Consider the following 16814-nt stretch of genomic DNA (forward strand, 5'->3'; position numbering starts at 1 on the left):
GGGAAAATGAAGGCAACCAGCTCAAAAGAGCCCCACTACAAGCCTTGGGCTGTCAAATCTCGAAGGTCAAAACTGGCAGAAGCCGATGGTCTTTTCTGTTTTTTTTCTTGACGCCCATCAATGAAAGCAATCGTGAGTAAAAGTTGTACCTGCCAGGAAAGGAATTGTCCTTTGTACTTAGTGGCAACCTTCACAGTTGAGGTATACTCTGACAGCTACTTCCTGAGCCCCAGGGAGAATCACACATCTATCCCTGGGCGTGGGCAGAGGGTGGGGAGAAGTACTTTTTATCTTTTCACTGATTGGAGACTCTTCTCTGATCTCGGACTGAACTTTTAATTTTCAGAGCTTAGCTTTAAGAAAACTTGCATCGCAGAACTATTGTAAACTGATCTGGTGTCCGTTCACCTAACACAGAACACCCTCTATGTGCTAGATGCCGTGCCAGGCACTGTGAAGAATAAGAAGATGTACAAACCAAGGACTCTAGCTTCAAGGCGCGTGGCCCAGAACTAGATGACCAAATATCAGATGAGCTTTTCCTGACTGGTTGAGAGCAGGTCTTAATTTCCTCAGAGCCAGGTGTGCTACAAGGGTTCAACTACAAGGCTTCCTTGGGGAAATAACATGAGATTTAAAAAAGACACAGAAGATCTGTGTTCCCCTGTGTGTTACCCATGACTATGGACAAGTCACTGAACCTCTCTGAGATTCAGTTTACTCATCTGTAAAATGAGGATAATAATATATACGACATAGACTGCAGTGAAGATGAAATGAGTCGATGGTTGTTGATGTACCTGGTACCCTGAACATGCACTGTACAGATATTTACTGTGAATATTGACAACATAGTGTCTACCTCCTAAGAACAGAAAAGAGTGCCATGGCCCTGCTGTTAACCTGGGAACTAGATGAGAGACAATATATGGCATTCTGAAGAACAAGATGCATGGTAGAGGGCGGGTGAATAGTGGATGGATGGATGGATGGATAGATGGATGGATGGATAAATGCATGGATGGATAGATGGGATGGAGACTCCCTCTGACTCTAAAAGGTCAGGCTCTCTCTAGTCCACTGTGTATTCTTCTCAGTCTCCATGGCCTTGAAAGCCACAGTCCTTTTGGAGAAAGAATAACAGACGTGTTCTGAGAAGACCAACCAGAGGAGACCAGTCCCATCCATGACCTGGGATACACCCAGCTACCCCAGCTTGGGGGCTACACAGCAGGCAGGATCAGGCCAGGCTTGGATAGCCTTGTCACTAGCATGTCTACCCATAAGGGAGAGAGAAATGACTCTCCACCCTGTACACAAGTCCATCTCTCCTCTCCAAGCTTTCTTTTTAACTTTTCTCCGTCGTGTTTAGTAGATAGCTATAGAAAGCTACCCGCTTATGTGATCAAGCAAGTCAAACTGAGATATTAGCCGTCATTCTTAATTTTTGATGCACATCAGAATCCCGGTGGCACGTTCTAAAAATTCTTATGCTCATGCCCCTTCCTAAGACTAATAAAATCAGAATCAACTGGGAGGGAATTCAGCGGTATGAATTTTGTAAACTGTGTGGTTCTGATTTGTACCCCCAAATCTTGAGACCTACCATCTCGATGGCTTAAAGTCCACGTGCTAGAGAAGACTAGAATTTAATCACTGTTTCAATATTACTACTCAAAGGGGTGAGAAATACGATACATCCAGGCACAGCCAGTGGGACTGGAACTTTGGGGTGCAACCTAGATCTTTCCGAGGGGTATGAAATTGCTAACCTTGGCCCTTCTTACACCCACTCCCTTACAACCCTGAGCAGCCTGGAGGAAGGCTGGCCCAGGAGCCCTGAGAGGGGCAGCTGGGAGGGGGCGAGGGGAACACCCACTCTGCATTATCTAATTTAACTTCACAACCGCCCTATGAGGTGGTTCGATTATTACCATTATACAGATAGGAAAGCTGAGGCCCAGAGACTCAGAGACTTGCCCAAGCCCACACTGTGTGTTGGGCCTACCTCTCCACACACTTAGGACTGGAATCTCACGACCGCCTCTGCTCAGAGAGCTCCCGGCTGCACGACTGTTCCCGTGACAGGGTGTCCGGGAAATATGCCCCTGACAAGCCTAGGTGTGAGTTTTAAGGCTTTTAAAAATCATCTTTAAAGCCTTTGAATGGCTCTCTCTTTTTAGTGTAAATCACCCGGACATTAAAGCCCTTATTGTATATTTATTAGTGTGTTATTCAGACCAAGGGGAAAAGGGAGAAGCTGACACTACGAATGACTTTGAAAGTGAGAAGAAGCTGGGCCTGAAATTAAAGCATTGTGACACTGCCACTCAAGGGCATCAATTTCAATAAATGATCACCTTTTTAAATTCCTGATCGCGTTTATCCTGTTATCAGTATGTGAGGAGAACTTTGGCCGGGGATGCTGAATGCCACAGGTCTCTGATATCCCCACGCTGGCCAGACCTGCCACAGTGCCCTGGGCTGACTGAAGTTAAACCTAGCACAGCCTGGCAAAGGCAGTCAGGCATCTTTTCAGAAGCAAATGCCCTGCGTCATGTTTCCACGTTGCCCTACCCTGAGCCTGTCCCTCACTCAGCCTGCTGAGACCAACCGGTCTGTTTATAGGAAAATCCAGGGTTCTGTACATTAGCGGTGGGAGGTCTCTGTGGGTCAGTAGTGGGTAACTGTCCTGTGTGCCAGACTGGGGGACCCGTACGTAGAGCGGAGTCTAGCATTTCCCGCTCTTCCATCCTGAGTGGCAACCTGAGGTGGCGTGTTGGCGTCGCAGGATGGAGGAAGGGGCGGGGGCACTGGAATCTCCACTTCAGGAGGTAAGAAGCTGAGGCGGGGAAGAGCTTTGATTGTTCTATGACCACACTGCAAATGAGCGGTGGAGCCCCGACTGACAGCACACTTCCTGACGCCCACGAATCAATATCGCTTTGGGTTGAATTACTTCGGCGGGTCTCCCATTAGGATCGTTTCTGGTTTTAAAGCTGGGCTCTTTGGTCAGAACTGACTGGTTTAAAGAAACATGGCAGCTGTGTGGGTACACAGCACGGACATGGGTTTTTCTTCACCTGGGCAGGGAGCTGCAGTTTTTAATCTAAGGGCAATGAATTTGAGAATTTCTTGATGCAACTATTCAGCTGGGAGACAAACGAGAGCACAGGAGGGCTGGGCTCTGGGGTCCAACATGGGTGTGAGTCCTGGCTTTGCCAGGAGCCTGCACTTTGACCTTCATCATACCTCATCAGGCCTCTAGGCCTGGCTTCTCACAACAGGAAATCAACTGGACAGATGGAACTCAAGTCTCCTCTGAGTGTAGGGGTTAAGCTCCCACAGAAAGGTGAAGCTTCATGCCATGAAGAATCTTGTTTCTCTGCTACCCACCGGAATGAGCCTTGTTCGTGCTATGAAAAGGCCCTGATCGCTTATCTTGGCTCAAGCCCGGGTATCACCAAATCCTTTAGGTTTAAAACATCTTTTCAAGCATTAGTCATTCAAAAGATTGGCAACTTCTATCCCCTCAGTGTCTAATTCTTCCCTCCACACACTGTGTAGTTCTGGTCACACGTAATAAAGTCCCCAGACACCCGAGGCTGCAGGAGAAACTGTGTGCGTGAAGAGGAAGGAAGACTCGTGACGATGTCCTGGACGGAGGCTTGGAGAGTCGCTCTTACAGCCTGAGACAGACACCGCCAACCCTTGTGCTTGTGTTCTTGCGTCCAGGAAGGCACCGATTTCACACTGCCAACTGCTGCCGACTGCTCTTTCTAAAACAGCTTTCAGCTGAAAGGCAGGGACGTGCCGGAGGCAGAAGCAGGAGCTGGGCTGCCTGTGCTGGCTTTATTGGCCAGTGATCTTAGCTCAGCCTCTTAAGATTTCTGGGCCCTAATTTAAAAACATCTGCATAAGCAGATGTTTTTACTTGTTTCTCCCTTACTGGACTGGATGCTCCTTGAAAGCCGTGCCTGTGTCATCTCCGGCTGTGTGTTCCTAGCACCTATTACACGGTGGCGCTCCATCCATGGGAGTTAAATGAATTATGAACTGAGAAGGATCTAGCATGTATTAAGTATCTACTACAGTTGGGCACAATGTGAGCCATCTTCCTCATGCCATTTCACGACTCATCATATTAAATAGGCATTCTTGTATTCATTCAATTCATGGAACTTCGTGGCCTCTAATTCAGAGTTAAGATGTCCTCCGCCTGCTGGATTCTGTGGCCAGCGGGGCTGGCTGTCTGACAGCCCATTTCTCTGCTTCCTTGCTTCTGTGGCCGTTCTGGCCAGGCAGATGAGCAGGCCAGGCACGCGTCGTCGGCTGTCCCCTGGGAGGCCCCGGGCCAAGCCAGGCCGCCTTGGCAGACTGAGGCGCTCGCGCTCTGAATCATTTCGATGTCACGCACGCTGCTGCGGCCTTCCAGGTGATGAGGCGGGGGGCAGTGCTGGGGTTCCCCAGCAGCCTCCCCAGCCTCCAGTGCCTCCACGCAGGCGGCTGCACCGAGTGCTCACGACTTAGCGGTTTCCTGGGGACTTGGTGGCCTCTGACTTGTCTTCCCTCTGAGTCAGGCTCTCCGCAGCTGACTTTGCTGTGACAACTTCCTTCCTTGTCACTGCAAATGCCGAATGTTGTTTTCCCAGTAGTGGTCCCCGCACCACCATGTTCTGCGCTGAGAGGAAGCCATCTGTAGTCACCACTCTTATCACCGCCAAGATTTCACCACGTCCCCCTCGCCACGCTGATCACTGGGCTGCTGGGGTCATCTCTGATATTAAAGGGATGAGCTTCCAGCGGAGCAAACTGCCAAGGACCTCAAAACCAACAGATTCTTGAGTCTGACACTGACTCCATAATCAGAGAGCAGACGAGTCTCAATCCTTTGTGATCCCCAATTGTAAGCAGAGCAGAGCAGAGCAGATGAGGGTATTAAGTAATGGCCTCTTACATTTGCATCCTGCTCAGAGTGTGCAAAACCCTTCACATCCTTAACTGCACTGACCCCACCTGACCCCACATGACCCCACATGACCGTGTGAGCTGGGCCAGCATCATCATCCCCACTTTACAGATGGGGAAACCAAGGCTTAGGTGGGGATGGAATTTGCCTCAGGTCATAGAGCTCATTCATGGAATATCCTTTCATGAACCATCAAAGGCTGGCCTTCTGTATCCTTATCACCTCTATGGTCCTAACGAATACAAAATACCCAATAAATGATTGTTCATTGAACTGACGATTGAATAGTGAAATAGGACTTAGACTCAAGAGCATAATAATTTTTCTGCTGCACTACTGTGGTCCAGTTGAGCTCTTCCAGCAATGGGTAAAAATAGTCTGATGTCAGGCTGGTTAGGTTCAGACCCCCTCCTCCCTGTCTAGCCAGTGACCTTGGGCAAGTTATTTGGCTTCACTGGATTTCTTCATCTGTGAAATGGAAGATAATAACAGTACCTGCTTCATTGTGTTGTTGAGTATTAAATAAGAAAAGGCATGTAAAGTGCACAGCAGTGATTGGCTAGCACATCTAGGAAGTGGGTAATTCGTGTTAACAATAGTTATTACTATTGTAATGGTAATAACAATTACTATGGTCATAGGGTATTATTGTTATAGGGTAGGGATGGGCCTTATGTGTCTGTGAAACCCAGTACCTGGTACAGTGGCTGGCACATACACATGAGTGTAGGGCTCAAGACACTTGCCTCCCAACACTGACACTCATCATGTGACAGGGAGCAAGTCCCTGACCTCTCCTGGCCTTAGTTCCCACACCTGTGAACTGACACCGTTGAACCAGGTAAATCCCAGGGCTCCTCCCCGCTCTAAAATGCTCTATTTATTTCAGTGGTCTCAGTGGGGCAATTTTGCTCCCCAGAAAACATCTGGCAATGTCTGGAAACATTTTTGTTGTCACAACCAGGGGAGGTGCTACTGGCATCTAGTGGGTAGAGGCCTGGGAAGCCGAGGACCACGCTCAGTACAGTGCCCACAAAAAGAATTGTCTGGCCCTAGATGTCAATAGTACCGAGGCTGAGCAACTCAGATCCAAGCCGACATGAATAGCCAGAGCTCTCTGAGTTGCTGGACAAGTGCCTGTGACCTGCAGCTTGCCAGGCCCGGGCAGCAGAGCTCCTCCACGCAGCAAAGCAGTCTACGGGTCTTCAGCTGCCCACTTGCACCCTCACCACGCTGACCTTGTTAGTGGGGAGGCTAGCTCAGGCATCTTTAAGTTAAACTGGAATCACTCTTGCTCATCACCAGACTCCACGATGGCCCTGCCAGGGCGAGGGGAGAACATCTCGGCACAAGACGCACGGAGCCTGGCCTGAGGCAAAGACCCTGAAGATGTAGGGGCAGCCCTAGCAAAGCCATCAGGTCAATGGGCTTGCCCAGCACCCCTGCTCCCTTTCTCCTGCCTCAGCTCCCACCCTCCAGGGGGCAGACCGATCCTGGTGACGGAACAGTCATGCTGGGAAGAAAATGCATTGGCCAGCAGGGTGGACACGGAGCCTGGCAGCCAGGGCAGCCTCAGGGGAAGCTCACAGCCTCCTGCACTGCGCAGTCTTGGTCTCCTTGTTGCCACCACATGTGGAGGAAAGGCTGCCATCACATGCTCCCCGGCTCTTCAGAGAATCTAGATCAGCTCTTTTTGCAAGGTTCCTTCATCTTCCATTTCCTCTTTCCCAACCCCATCCTTTACCCCCTGAATTCCTGCTGAGAGGCGATGGGTTTCCCAAAAACAGCCCAAATGAGGAAAGGGGAGATCTGGGGTCCAGTTAAGGCAACTATAAATAGGCTGCCTACCTCCTCTCTCTGCCTCAGTTTTCCTGTTTGTTAATGGGAACTCACTCAGTTGGTAGTTATGAGCACAGGAAGATAAAGAGGGGAGGGGCTTCCCTGGTGGCGCAGTGGTTGGGAGTCCGCCTGCCAATGCAGGGGACACGGGTTCAAGCCCTGGTCTGGGAGGATCCCACATGCCGCGGAGCAACTGCGCCCGTGAGCCACAACTACCGAGCCTGCGCATCTGGAGCCTGTGCTCTGCAACAAAAGAGGCCGCGGCAGTGAGACGGGACGTGCACCGCGAAGAAGAGTGGCCCCCGCTTGCCACAACTAGAGAAAGCCCTTGCACAGAAACGAAGACCCAACACAGCCAAAAATAAGTAAATTTAAAAAAATAAAAGAGGGGAAAGCTCTTAGCAAGCCCCCATGGCCCGTCACACCGAGGAGCTACCGTTTTCCTGAGGATGCTAGACAGGGACCAGGCCCTGCTACTTAGGAAGTGCTGAAATCCTGCAGCACTTGTCCCCTCACACACATGCACATTCTCAGCCTGCATTTCAGGGAGACCCCAAACTCCATGTCCACCTGTGACATCAATGTCTCCCTACCCGCTACCTAGCACCTCAACAGATTGATTGCCTGAAGTCCCAGCAGCCCCAGGCAGCACTCTCTGGTCTCTGCCAGGCTTGGTGGGGCAGGAATGTTGAGCGGAAGTCAAAACAAACAGCTCATGGGGCTGGGCAAACACATACAGGATGGCACTGCAGCCGAGGCCACCGCCATCCCCACCCATGGATGGGAGACCTTGCCATCTGGGGCTTCTCACAAGAAAAGGAGGCTATGCTGGAGGAAGGGTTCGCCATCAGAAGATGGCTCATCCCTAACAGAGGGCAGCTCACACACCCGACATTCCTGATTTCTGGTGAACAGACCCAGTTGGTGGCTGGGCCCCTCCCAGCCAGTCCAAGGAGACGTTTCAGAGGCAAGAAGATAGCTACGAGTTTAGGTATGAGGAGAACACCTTTTTGAAGCCAAGATTTCATTCCTGCTAGGATTGTAGCAGCTTGTAGTTCTTTGAAACACAAATAAATACAGATGGGCCAGTAGCAGAAGAGTGGGGTGGAGACTTTCAAGAAATGAGCAAGGAGGCCATATAGCTTTATTGGAATTGCAGTAGGCAGGATGTCCCCACTGACTCAGCACACCATGGAGATGGGTAACATCATTGTTCAGATGGAGGCTTTCTGAAACGTATTTTCTTAGAGGGAAAAATTTGAGGTCTTTCTCTAGCAAACACGCCACAAAGAAGGATCTCTCACTCTTGTTGATTAGCGGAGCAGGGACCCCTCAAAACTGAAGTCTTATGGAATGAGAAAAAAGGCAGGCACAGAGATTCCCTTGTCCAGGTTAGCTTTCCAGTGTCACTATTTCTAGAGGCCTGATGGGTCACTGAGGAAGCATGTGAGTGTGTCCAGGAAGCTTAAGTTCACTGACATGGGTATTGGGTATGACTTCAATGTTGTGTAAGCCTTAGAGGTTCTAGAACAAATCTTGTTCCTCTCCTGAACTGATACCGTGTGGCATCCCTGACCTATTCTGCTGTGGTGTCCCACACTGCTGTAGGACCTGCTTGGGCAGCCACAATTGTTTGCTCTTTCCCTGCCTGCCAAATTTCTTCTGGTAAAACCCAGTTTCCAGCATATTAAATTACTTTCATATTGGCCTTTTAACACTCCCCTTGGCTGTTTCCTTCTTGGCTCCATCTGGACTTTGGGAAACGAATATCTTTAATACCCACTCATTAAATGTCCACTCTGCCAGCTGGTCCTCTGGCCTCTGGAAGGACCGTCAGCCTGGGCAGCCAGAGGACCCCACAGATCAGTGCCCAAGACACCATGCAGGGAATATTAGCAGTAATGGCTCAGTCCGGACCCTACCCATTAAAGGACGATTGTGAGTTTTAAATAGATGTCAATTAAGTAGATGTCAAATTTCCAGGGTGTTCTGGAAATTTGTAGCCAAAAGCCAAACCTCCATTTACATAATGGATTTTGGACATGGGGAAGGACTTACCCATGCTTTCCTGGAGTGGGTACCAGGGGGATCTCTCTTCCAGCCTCATTGTGGGGCAGCAGCTGGGCGACGTACCTCCCGGAGGGCTGCAGGTGCCTGTGCACCGAGACGGCCAGCCTGCAGTGCTCGCTGCTGCTCCTCATCCATGGACTCAGGATGGTGTGCTTGGAGGTCATCGACGTGTTGAGGAGGAGGAAGGCGCCTGCCAAGAGACAGGGAAAGTGACTCTGCAGTGTGTCCAGAAGGGAGGCCCAGCATCAGCTCTGTGGCGGGACTTAGAGACCAACGGCTTCAGAGTCAGCGATGCTGGAGGCCTTTCTCACCTTCCTTACACACACCTAGCCCTCTTCCCCCTCTCTTAGGTTGTCTTTGTAAAAAGCAAAGCCTGAGTCAAGAGGATGGTGACCTGGGACGTGGGCTTTATCATCAGGCGGATCAAGGTTCTCACCTTAGCTCCCCTACTTACTAGCTCTATGTTCTTGAGACTCAGGTCCCTCATCTGTAAAATGGGAATGAAAACATCTGCTTCAATGGTTGTGAGGATTATGTGAGGTAAGCATGGAGAGCACATTACCCAGTTTTAGGTAGGGAGGAAGCACCCGTATAAAATAATCAATTATTTGATTTCGACTGTCTTCTAAGTTAGAAATGACAACTCACAGATTCTTTCCCAGCCAGTAGGCACAGTTAACAAAGTCCCATAAGAAACAGAAGACTAGGACAGATTATATAATCCCCAAAGAGTGATGAGAGTCAGAAACTCAACCCAAGTGCTAAGATGTTCTTGGTGGAGGAGGACAGCCTAAAGAGAGTCCCCCCCTCCGTACACGTTCCCAGAGTGGAGCCAGGACATCAGTTCCATCCTATAAACATCCATGTAGCATATCTCCACACCTCACAAACCAGGACACTCTGGGGTATCTCAGGCCACGCTATGGGTCACAGTTTAAATCAGAGCTGACCTGAGTTCTCCATACCACACTCAAGCCAACTTCAGACTCAAGTGACATCTGTTGGACAATTCAGAGTTTCCCAGGAATGTATGGGTTGGCTCTAGGCTCCCAAATAGTTATGACCAGTTCAAGGTTTTCTCTGAGAGGTGGGTGGCTTATTTGGGTCACTTATTATGTAGCTAAGATCATGGCTCCCACTCCTTTGCTTTCTAGCTAAGTGATCTTGGGCAAAGCATTAACTTTCTCTGGTTTCAGTTTCCCCATTTATAAAATGGGGTGGGAAGGGTTGGCTGAAGTCAGTAATCTCTTAAGATTCATTTCAGCTCCTGAGTCTATGAATCATATGTATTTGCAACTGGTCTCTGCAAAGAGGGCCCTACAAATCCCTCCTGGCGCCATGCCTGTAGAGTTTCCCTCTGGGGCAAGCCAACCCTAATTCCAGTAGCACAGTCCAAGAGACCTACAAGAACCTTGTATTCATGGGGATTACTGTCAGCATAAAAGCAGGCACCATTTTATTGTTCCTGGTATTCCTTCTGATGCATTAATTTTACTTGCTACACTCTGCATTGAAGTTTTGGACCTTTAGATGCTGCTGCTCCTTTTGCAGCGAAAGCCTAGTCCCACTAGATCCCCAACTCCTGTAGAAACCAGCTAACAGGTGCTCAGCCTTCTTTAATCACCCCCCAGCGCTTCGAATTAGTCTCCTTCTGCAGATAACCCAATTTACCGAGTAGGCAAAGGAACTAGCAGCCTACAACAAAGAACGATGCAGATGAAAGAAGGGGATTCTTACCAGAAGCAAAGCGTTGCCAAGGACACATGTTGTGTCAGGAATTTGGAGAGCTGCAATATTCTGGAAGTTGATAAATATGACTTCTAGTTACAATCAGGATGAGGTCAGCACAAGACTGTTTCCGAGTTGAATCACGGACTTGGGTCAGTACTGGAAACTGAACCCTCTGTAATTATTGGGAAGTTTCAGCATGGCCTATGGGCCTTTGAAAAGTGCTCTACAACCCTCAGTAAATAACCTATATTATTATCCTGTTTTACCATGGGGGAGACATTCTTGTCACAGGCACAGAGGTAAAAGAAAGGAATTAGAATTAAAGACTCAGAATTAGAAAGGACTTTAAATAGTGAAAACTATGTGGGATTCTTAATAGATGAAAATAGGAAATGGGACCAGAAGGAGTTGGAGGTACTTTTAAATGTTTTCGTCCTCCTCTATCCCAGTTTTGCCTTGAAAACACAGAAGTTATATAAACATTATTCAAACAAAGTAAATTAAGACAAACAAATGCATATTAACAAATTCAGTGTTTCAGGTAGGAATATGACTCATTTAAACTTATGGGCCTTTCCAGAATTTGTCTCTAATAAGGTAAACTATTGCTCCTGATACTATTTAGATTGGGGTTGCCTTTAGTTACTTTTTAAAAAGTGCTCCTAAATAATTCTATCCCCGCAGGGATCATCCTTTGATGTGAAACTGTTTTTATAAAGAGGCTACACCAATGCTGTTGATGTTCTTGGTTATCTACTCCTCATCCAATTCACTATTCTTTCTTGGCAACTGGGGTACTATAAGTCTGATTAAATGTTCATGTCTCAAGCCTTCATTTCAGTTAAGAGTGAACTTGGCTTTGAACAAGGAGTTTTGTAAGCAGAGATCCACTGGCCGTGTCTTGGGAAGAGTTTCCTTTCTTTACAGAAGGGATGGTGTCACTGCCACCACTTTTTCCTTCTTGCTGCCTTGAATGAGGTTGTGACAGCTCATATGTAGCAACCACCTTGTGACTATATGGAAAAAGTTAATACATTTACAAACCCTGACAACGTACAACTGCTGAGCCCGTGCTAGAAACTGTCTTTTTCTATGATTTATTACAAACTAAAACAGCAACTTTCTACTTGTTTCAACTATCACGTCAAGTCTTGCTGCTATCAGCCAATTCTAACTGCTTTATATGAGTTTATATAAAGTTCTCATTTCTGGATATTAAAGTTATAATTTTGAAAAAAAACAAAAAAAGAAAGGTCTTTAAGATGATCTAATGTAATGTCTTCGCTTTTCTAGAGAAGCAGACTGGAGATCAGAATGAGGAAATGACTTGCCCAGTCTTAATTTGAAAGTCCAGAGACCGACCAGACTCCACGTCTCTGGACTCCTAACCAGTGCTCTTTCCCTTGTATCTTTCTCATTGTCCCACTGTATTCTTTATCCTAAAATATGACCAGGGTGCCTTGCGGGCAAGTTGTATATCTCAGGAGCCCAGACGGATGGGAAGAGAGAAAGACGGGCAGATGGGTACTGGACCAAATCCATTTGTTCACTGGCTTCCTTACTCCTTTCTGCCCTCATATTTCATTTACTGGATGCCTGCTTTGAGCAAACATCCAACCACTGGCTCTGCCCTGGGGACACAGACATGAGCCAGACACAGTTCTGGCTTTCAAGGAACTCGAGGTCCCGTAGGGGTGATGAGATGTCTGCACTAACTTTAATCAAAAGTAGAGGTTATAGAGTCATAAGACACATGGAGATAAAGCACTTGGGGAGGCTCCACGAAAGAGACATTAGGTTCAGTTGGGAAGACTCATAAAGAAGATGACCTTTGAACTAGGTCTTAAAGGGAGAGAAAAACAAGGATATTGGCAGAAACAGTTGTGCAAGAGTTGAGAGGAAGAGGAGTCAAGGCAGAAATGTAGAAAATGTGTAGTGGCATTTGGCTGCAGAGTGGCGCACGTGAAGAGAAGGCTGGGAAATAAGGAAGGGCAGTGAGTGTGGACCAGACCACAGAGAACATTTCATTCCCGGCTAAAGATGTTCAACTTTACTTTGTGGATAAGAGGGAGCCAGAAACGGTTTTTGAGCGGGATAGGGACATCATCAGGTTGGTGCTTCAGGAAGATTAATTTGGTATGGTGGGGGCAGGAGGGATCAAAACTGACCCAACCTCATCCTCTACCACCAGTTCACACTAGGCAAGGACGAGACTAAAGGCAAATGTGATGTGTTTAGTATGTTACCTTTGTAAGCAAAGGTGCTATGTGAGGGACAGACTTTGGGACTCTACCAGGGCTTCTAACTCTAGGCTAGCGTATACCTTTTCAGAGCAAGTGAGAGCCCTGGAAGCATCTCTGGGGGCAGAGTCTTGCTGCAGACACATTGGGGGTGCATTCGGGGTTAAGATGAAGCCACACATGCCACATATTAGGGAGCAACAATTGTGTCTTGGTCTGAGACCCTACTCTGGTATTTTTAGTTGGTGGAAAGTTGGATTGAAATCAGTTTTTTTAGCTACTAAAAGAAAGAATGTGGGCAAAATAAAGGAGGTGCTTCCCTTTTTCTCAGAAAGATTACATGCAAGTGTGCTTGTGCGTGCGCGTGTGCACGAACGCACACACACACGCACCCGTGTGAAACTCAAGTTCCCAGCAGGAGCAAATCAAGCTGAAGTTGCTGGGGCTTTGGGGCTCATCCTGTACCACCGTTCCTCCCTCCTGGGTGTGGAAACACATTTAAATTCTGTCCTTGTGATTCAGTACCTCAATAATGAGACTCTTTCAAAGTTGACTGGAAGATGGATTACTTTTCCAGTTCTAATATGTGAGATAATGTTTATATGAATTTTATTTTGTGCAACTGGACTATCAATAAGGGACTGAGCTTAAAGTATTTTCACTCTCAATGAAACTCCATAGTTGAGAGCTATCTCTTCATCAGCAGCTTTCCTCTACCTCCAGAAAAGAAAATAAAAGGAAAAAATACATTTCATAAGCTCCTTGGGATATCGTCAGTATAACTCTTTTAAAGTCAGTGAGAATTTCTCTCTCCTCTCCCTCTTTCCCCGTTTCCTGTTTATTTTGTTCAGAATAGCTTGGGGCTATGGGAAGGCTCCTGGGGTCCCTTCTAATTAAGAAGGATGGCCTGGCAGCTCACAGACCTTCCCCCAGTGTGGGCCGTGGCGGGGTGGAGAGGCAGATCAAAGAGCCCTGCTTACACGGTGCCACAATCATGGTTTCCTTATTATTGGATTGTGTTGATGTGTTCAATGATTAAATACGAAGTGGTTATTATTTTTACCTCTGGTCACCGGCATAGGGATGTGTTGCTCTTATCCCAGCCAGCAGGGCTCAAATTATGAGCCAGAAACCAAGGGGCATGAATATTGAGATCAGACAGACTCTTTCATATTCAGGCTCTATCTCTATCCAGTTCTAGGCTTTAGACAAATTATTTAAACTCTTTAAGCCTTAGTTTGCTCAGATTTAACATGGGTATAGCCGCCCTCATATGGCTGTCGTGGAGATTAAATTAAACTACATGCATGGAGTGGCCAGTACAGTGCCTGGCCCGTAGTAGGTATGTGAGGAATGTTGGATTTCCAGCTTTGAGGGGTGTCTCAGTCTGGAGCTCCTTTTATCTATCACTAAACTTGGAATCAGAAGGACTGAATTTGAGCCCTGGCTCTGCCACTACCAAGGTTCCTTTGTTTGTAAAATGAAAAGGTTGGATAGAGTCTCTCTGAGGACGCTTAGAGCTCCAAAATGTCAGTAATTCTATCTGCCTGCCTAGAATATTATTAATCTAAAGGAAACATGTCAAACCTCCAAGCTCCTAAGTCCTAAAGACTTCTTCTCCTAATTCACCTCTCTGAGGCTTCTATGCCAACAGTTTCAATCAACTGGCCAAATATTCTGTAAACTGTGATTCCCTGCCCTGCTTCCTCTCTTCCAATTCACATGAATGCCTCCCTGGGAAGGGCTCTTGTCCTAGCATCATTTGTTTCTGTAGATGCTGATGCTATAAGGCTGGTACCATCTCTAAATGTCTCGTATTTAACACAATGCTTGCCATATGGCAGGCACTCAATGACTTTAAAAATGAAAGTAATTTATACATATGGTGAGGAGTCAAATAGTTCAGAGTAGCTCATAATAATAATTAAAAAAAAAAAAAACTATCCCCAAATCCTGCTCCTCTCACCAAGTCCCAAAAATATTTTTAAGGACTTCTAATTTCTTTTGGCAGCTGCCTTCATGATTCTAGATATTATGATCACAGAGTTATTTGTTGGTGCAACAATTTTGGCTCCTTAACATTGATGGTACAGTAAAAAAAAAAAACGATACTATCTCCCTTCTAATTCTTTATTTTTTAATCCCTTTTTACTTTTTTATTACTTTCCTTTTTAACTCTTCATGGCAAATTTATCACTTGTTCCATCAGCTTTAGACAGTATCACCTGACTCTCCTCCCTGGAAGATAATGCTATTAGTCTTCCTGCTCTTCTGCATTTTTCCACGTCCACCTCCCAAGGCAGCTATGTTTTCCTCTATATTGTCAGGTTTGTGTAAGAATGATTAATTCTTGTGTTTTGTTTATAGGTTGATGCTAAATGTTGAAAATCAATTAACAGAGCTTTTATACTGAAAACTATATATATATATTTTTTTCACTGCAGTGAACAATGGTTATATTTATAAACGTCTTTATGGGTCCAGTAATGCATCCCACTCCACAGAGAATGTTTCTAACATCAAGAGTAAATGAAAATTCATTCTCTCTCTCTCTCTCTCTCTGTCTTACATCATCACTTGTCAAAATTGTGGCACATTATAATTTGCCTTATATTTATTTGAATCAGGAGTCTCTTGTGCACTTTGTTTTTTCAGAAATTTCTAACTGCTTTTCTCTTTTATTTATTTTCTATTTGCCTTTTGCACCACATCGCTAGCACTTCTACACATTCCTTGAAAAATCTCTCCCTTCTTCTTGAAGACATTGACACCCTGTTTTTAATTTGTACCAGTTGCTTTCTGGGCCTCCAGTACAGCTATTATTCTGGAATTCATTTTCACTAGAGCTCTTCCATTAGTCCCACCATCCTCAGGAAATTTCCTCAGGGGAAAGCTTCTTGGCGAATCTTTGAATATCTGCAATATTTTTATTTTGTTTTCATACTTGGTTAATAGATTTTCTGGCTATAGTTTATAGATCAGATATTTTGCTTCAGAAATTTGAAGGCCTAGCTTTAGTGTTGTCTAGCAACTGTGTGACTGAGGTGAAGTCTGAGGCTGGTTTTACTGTTAATTTCTTTGTAGTCAACCTGCTTTCCCCACCACCCCCCCCCCCCTTTGGAAGCCTTCAGGATCTTTCTTTAACATGGAGGTGCTGAAATTTCAATACAATGGATCTAGGAATGGATCTCTATAAAAATTCTGCGGTAGCATTTGGTGGGCTCTTTCAATCAGAAAACACATTTCTTTCATCTCTGGTAAATTTGTTCTATTATTTCTCTGATATTTTCATTCCCCTCTTCTCAGTCTTAAATCTTTCTGAAGAGATTTATCTCTCAAGTTAACTTCTATTACCTAATTTATCTTTGTTTTCTCTGGAGTCAATTTTTTTTGTTGCTGTTTCTTTTTCATGTTTCTGGGCTATCATATGTAAGGTGGTCCTGGATCAGCCCCTCATATAGAAACAGGAGAAACTAGGAGCGCGGATAGAAACTTCTCTGCACATAGTCAGTGCTTGCTCTCCATGTCAGAATTGGCCTGATGGCTGGTGGGGGGCCGGCCACCCTGCAGTGCCCGGTCCCCAACTCCAGCATCATGGACCAGTCACGCTCTGCATGAACCATGAACACTCCCACTAGCAGCCCTAGTTCCCCTAGTCCACTTGAATTTTTAGAGAAGAGCCCCCTGTTTCTCTCCCTCATGGTTAAGCATCCTGCTATGTTTTCATCTGGGAAAATGGGGTTAAAAGGGGGCAGAGACAATATGGGTTAACCACACCACAGAGGAATCTCATTCTTCCTCCTGACTCTCACCTTTACTTCAGAGGATCCCTTATCAGTACTCGTGGTGCCTCCCAGCAGATGGGCTCCCTCCTCTGCTCTAAAGGGAGCATTTTCTCAGCTTTGGTCACTTTATTTCCTCCATCAACAGCTTCCATCTCCTCTTTGTGCTCTAGAATTCACTCA

General features: G+C 46.4%; 1 protein-coding gene across 1 annotated transcript in view; it reads right to left on the minus strand.

The window, feature by feature from the left end:
- The window catches only part of ALK (ALK receptor tyrosine kinase), a 730695-nt gene that overhangs the window by 321549 nt on the left and 392332 nt on the right, over positions 1–16814 (minus strand). Inside the window, exon 5 of the mRNA XM_068564150.1 lies at positions 8867–9068. Within this exon, the coding sequence (XP_068420251.1) occupies positions 8867–9068 (202 nt within the window). The remainder of the gene's footprint in view (positions 1–8866; positions 9069–16814) is intronic.

Source organism: Eschrichtius robustus, chromosome 15, assembly GCF_028021215.1.
Source record: "Eschrichtius robustus isolate mEscRob2 chromosome 15, mEscRob2.pri, whole genome shotgun sequence".
Classification (NCBI taxonomy): Eukaryota; Metazoa; Chordata; class Mammalia; order Artiodactyla; family Eschrichtiidae; genus Eschrichtius; species Eschrichtius robustus.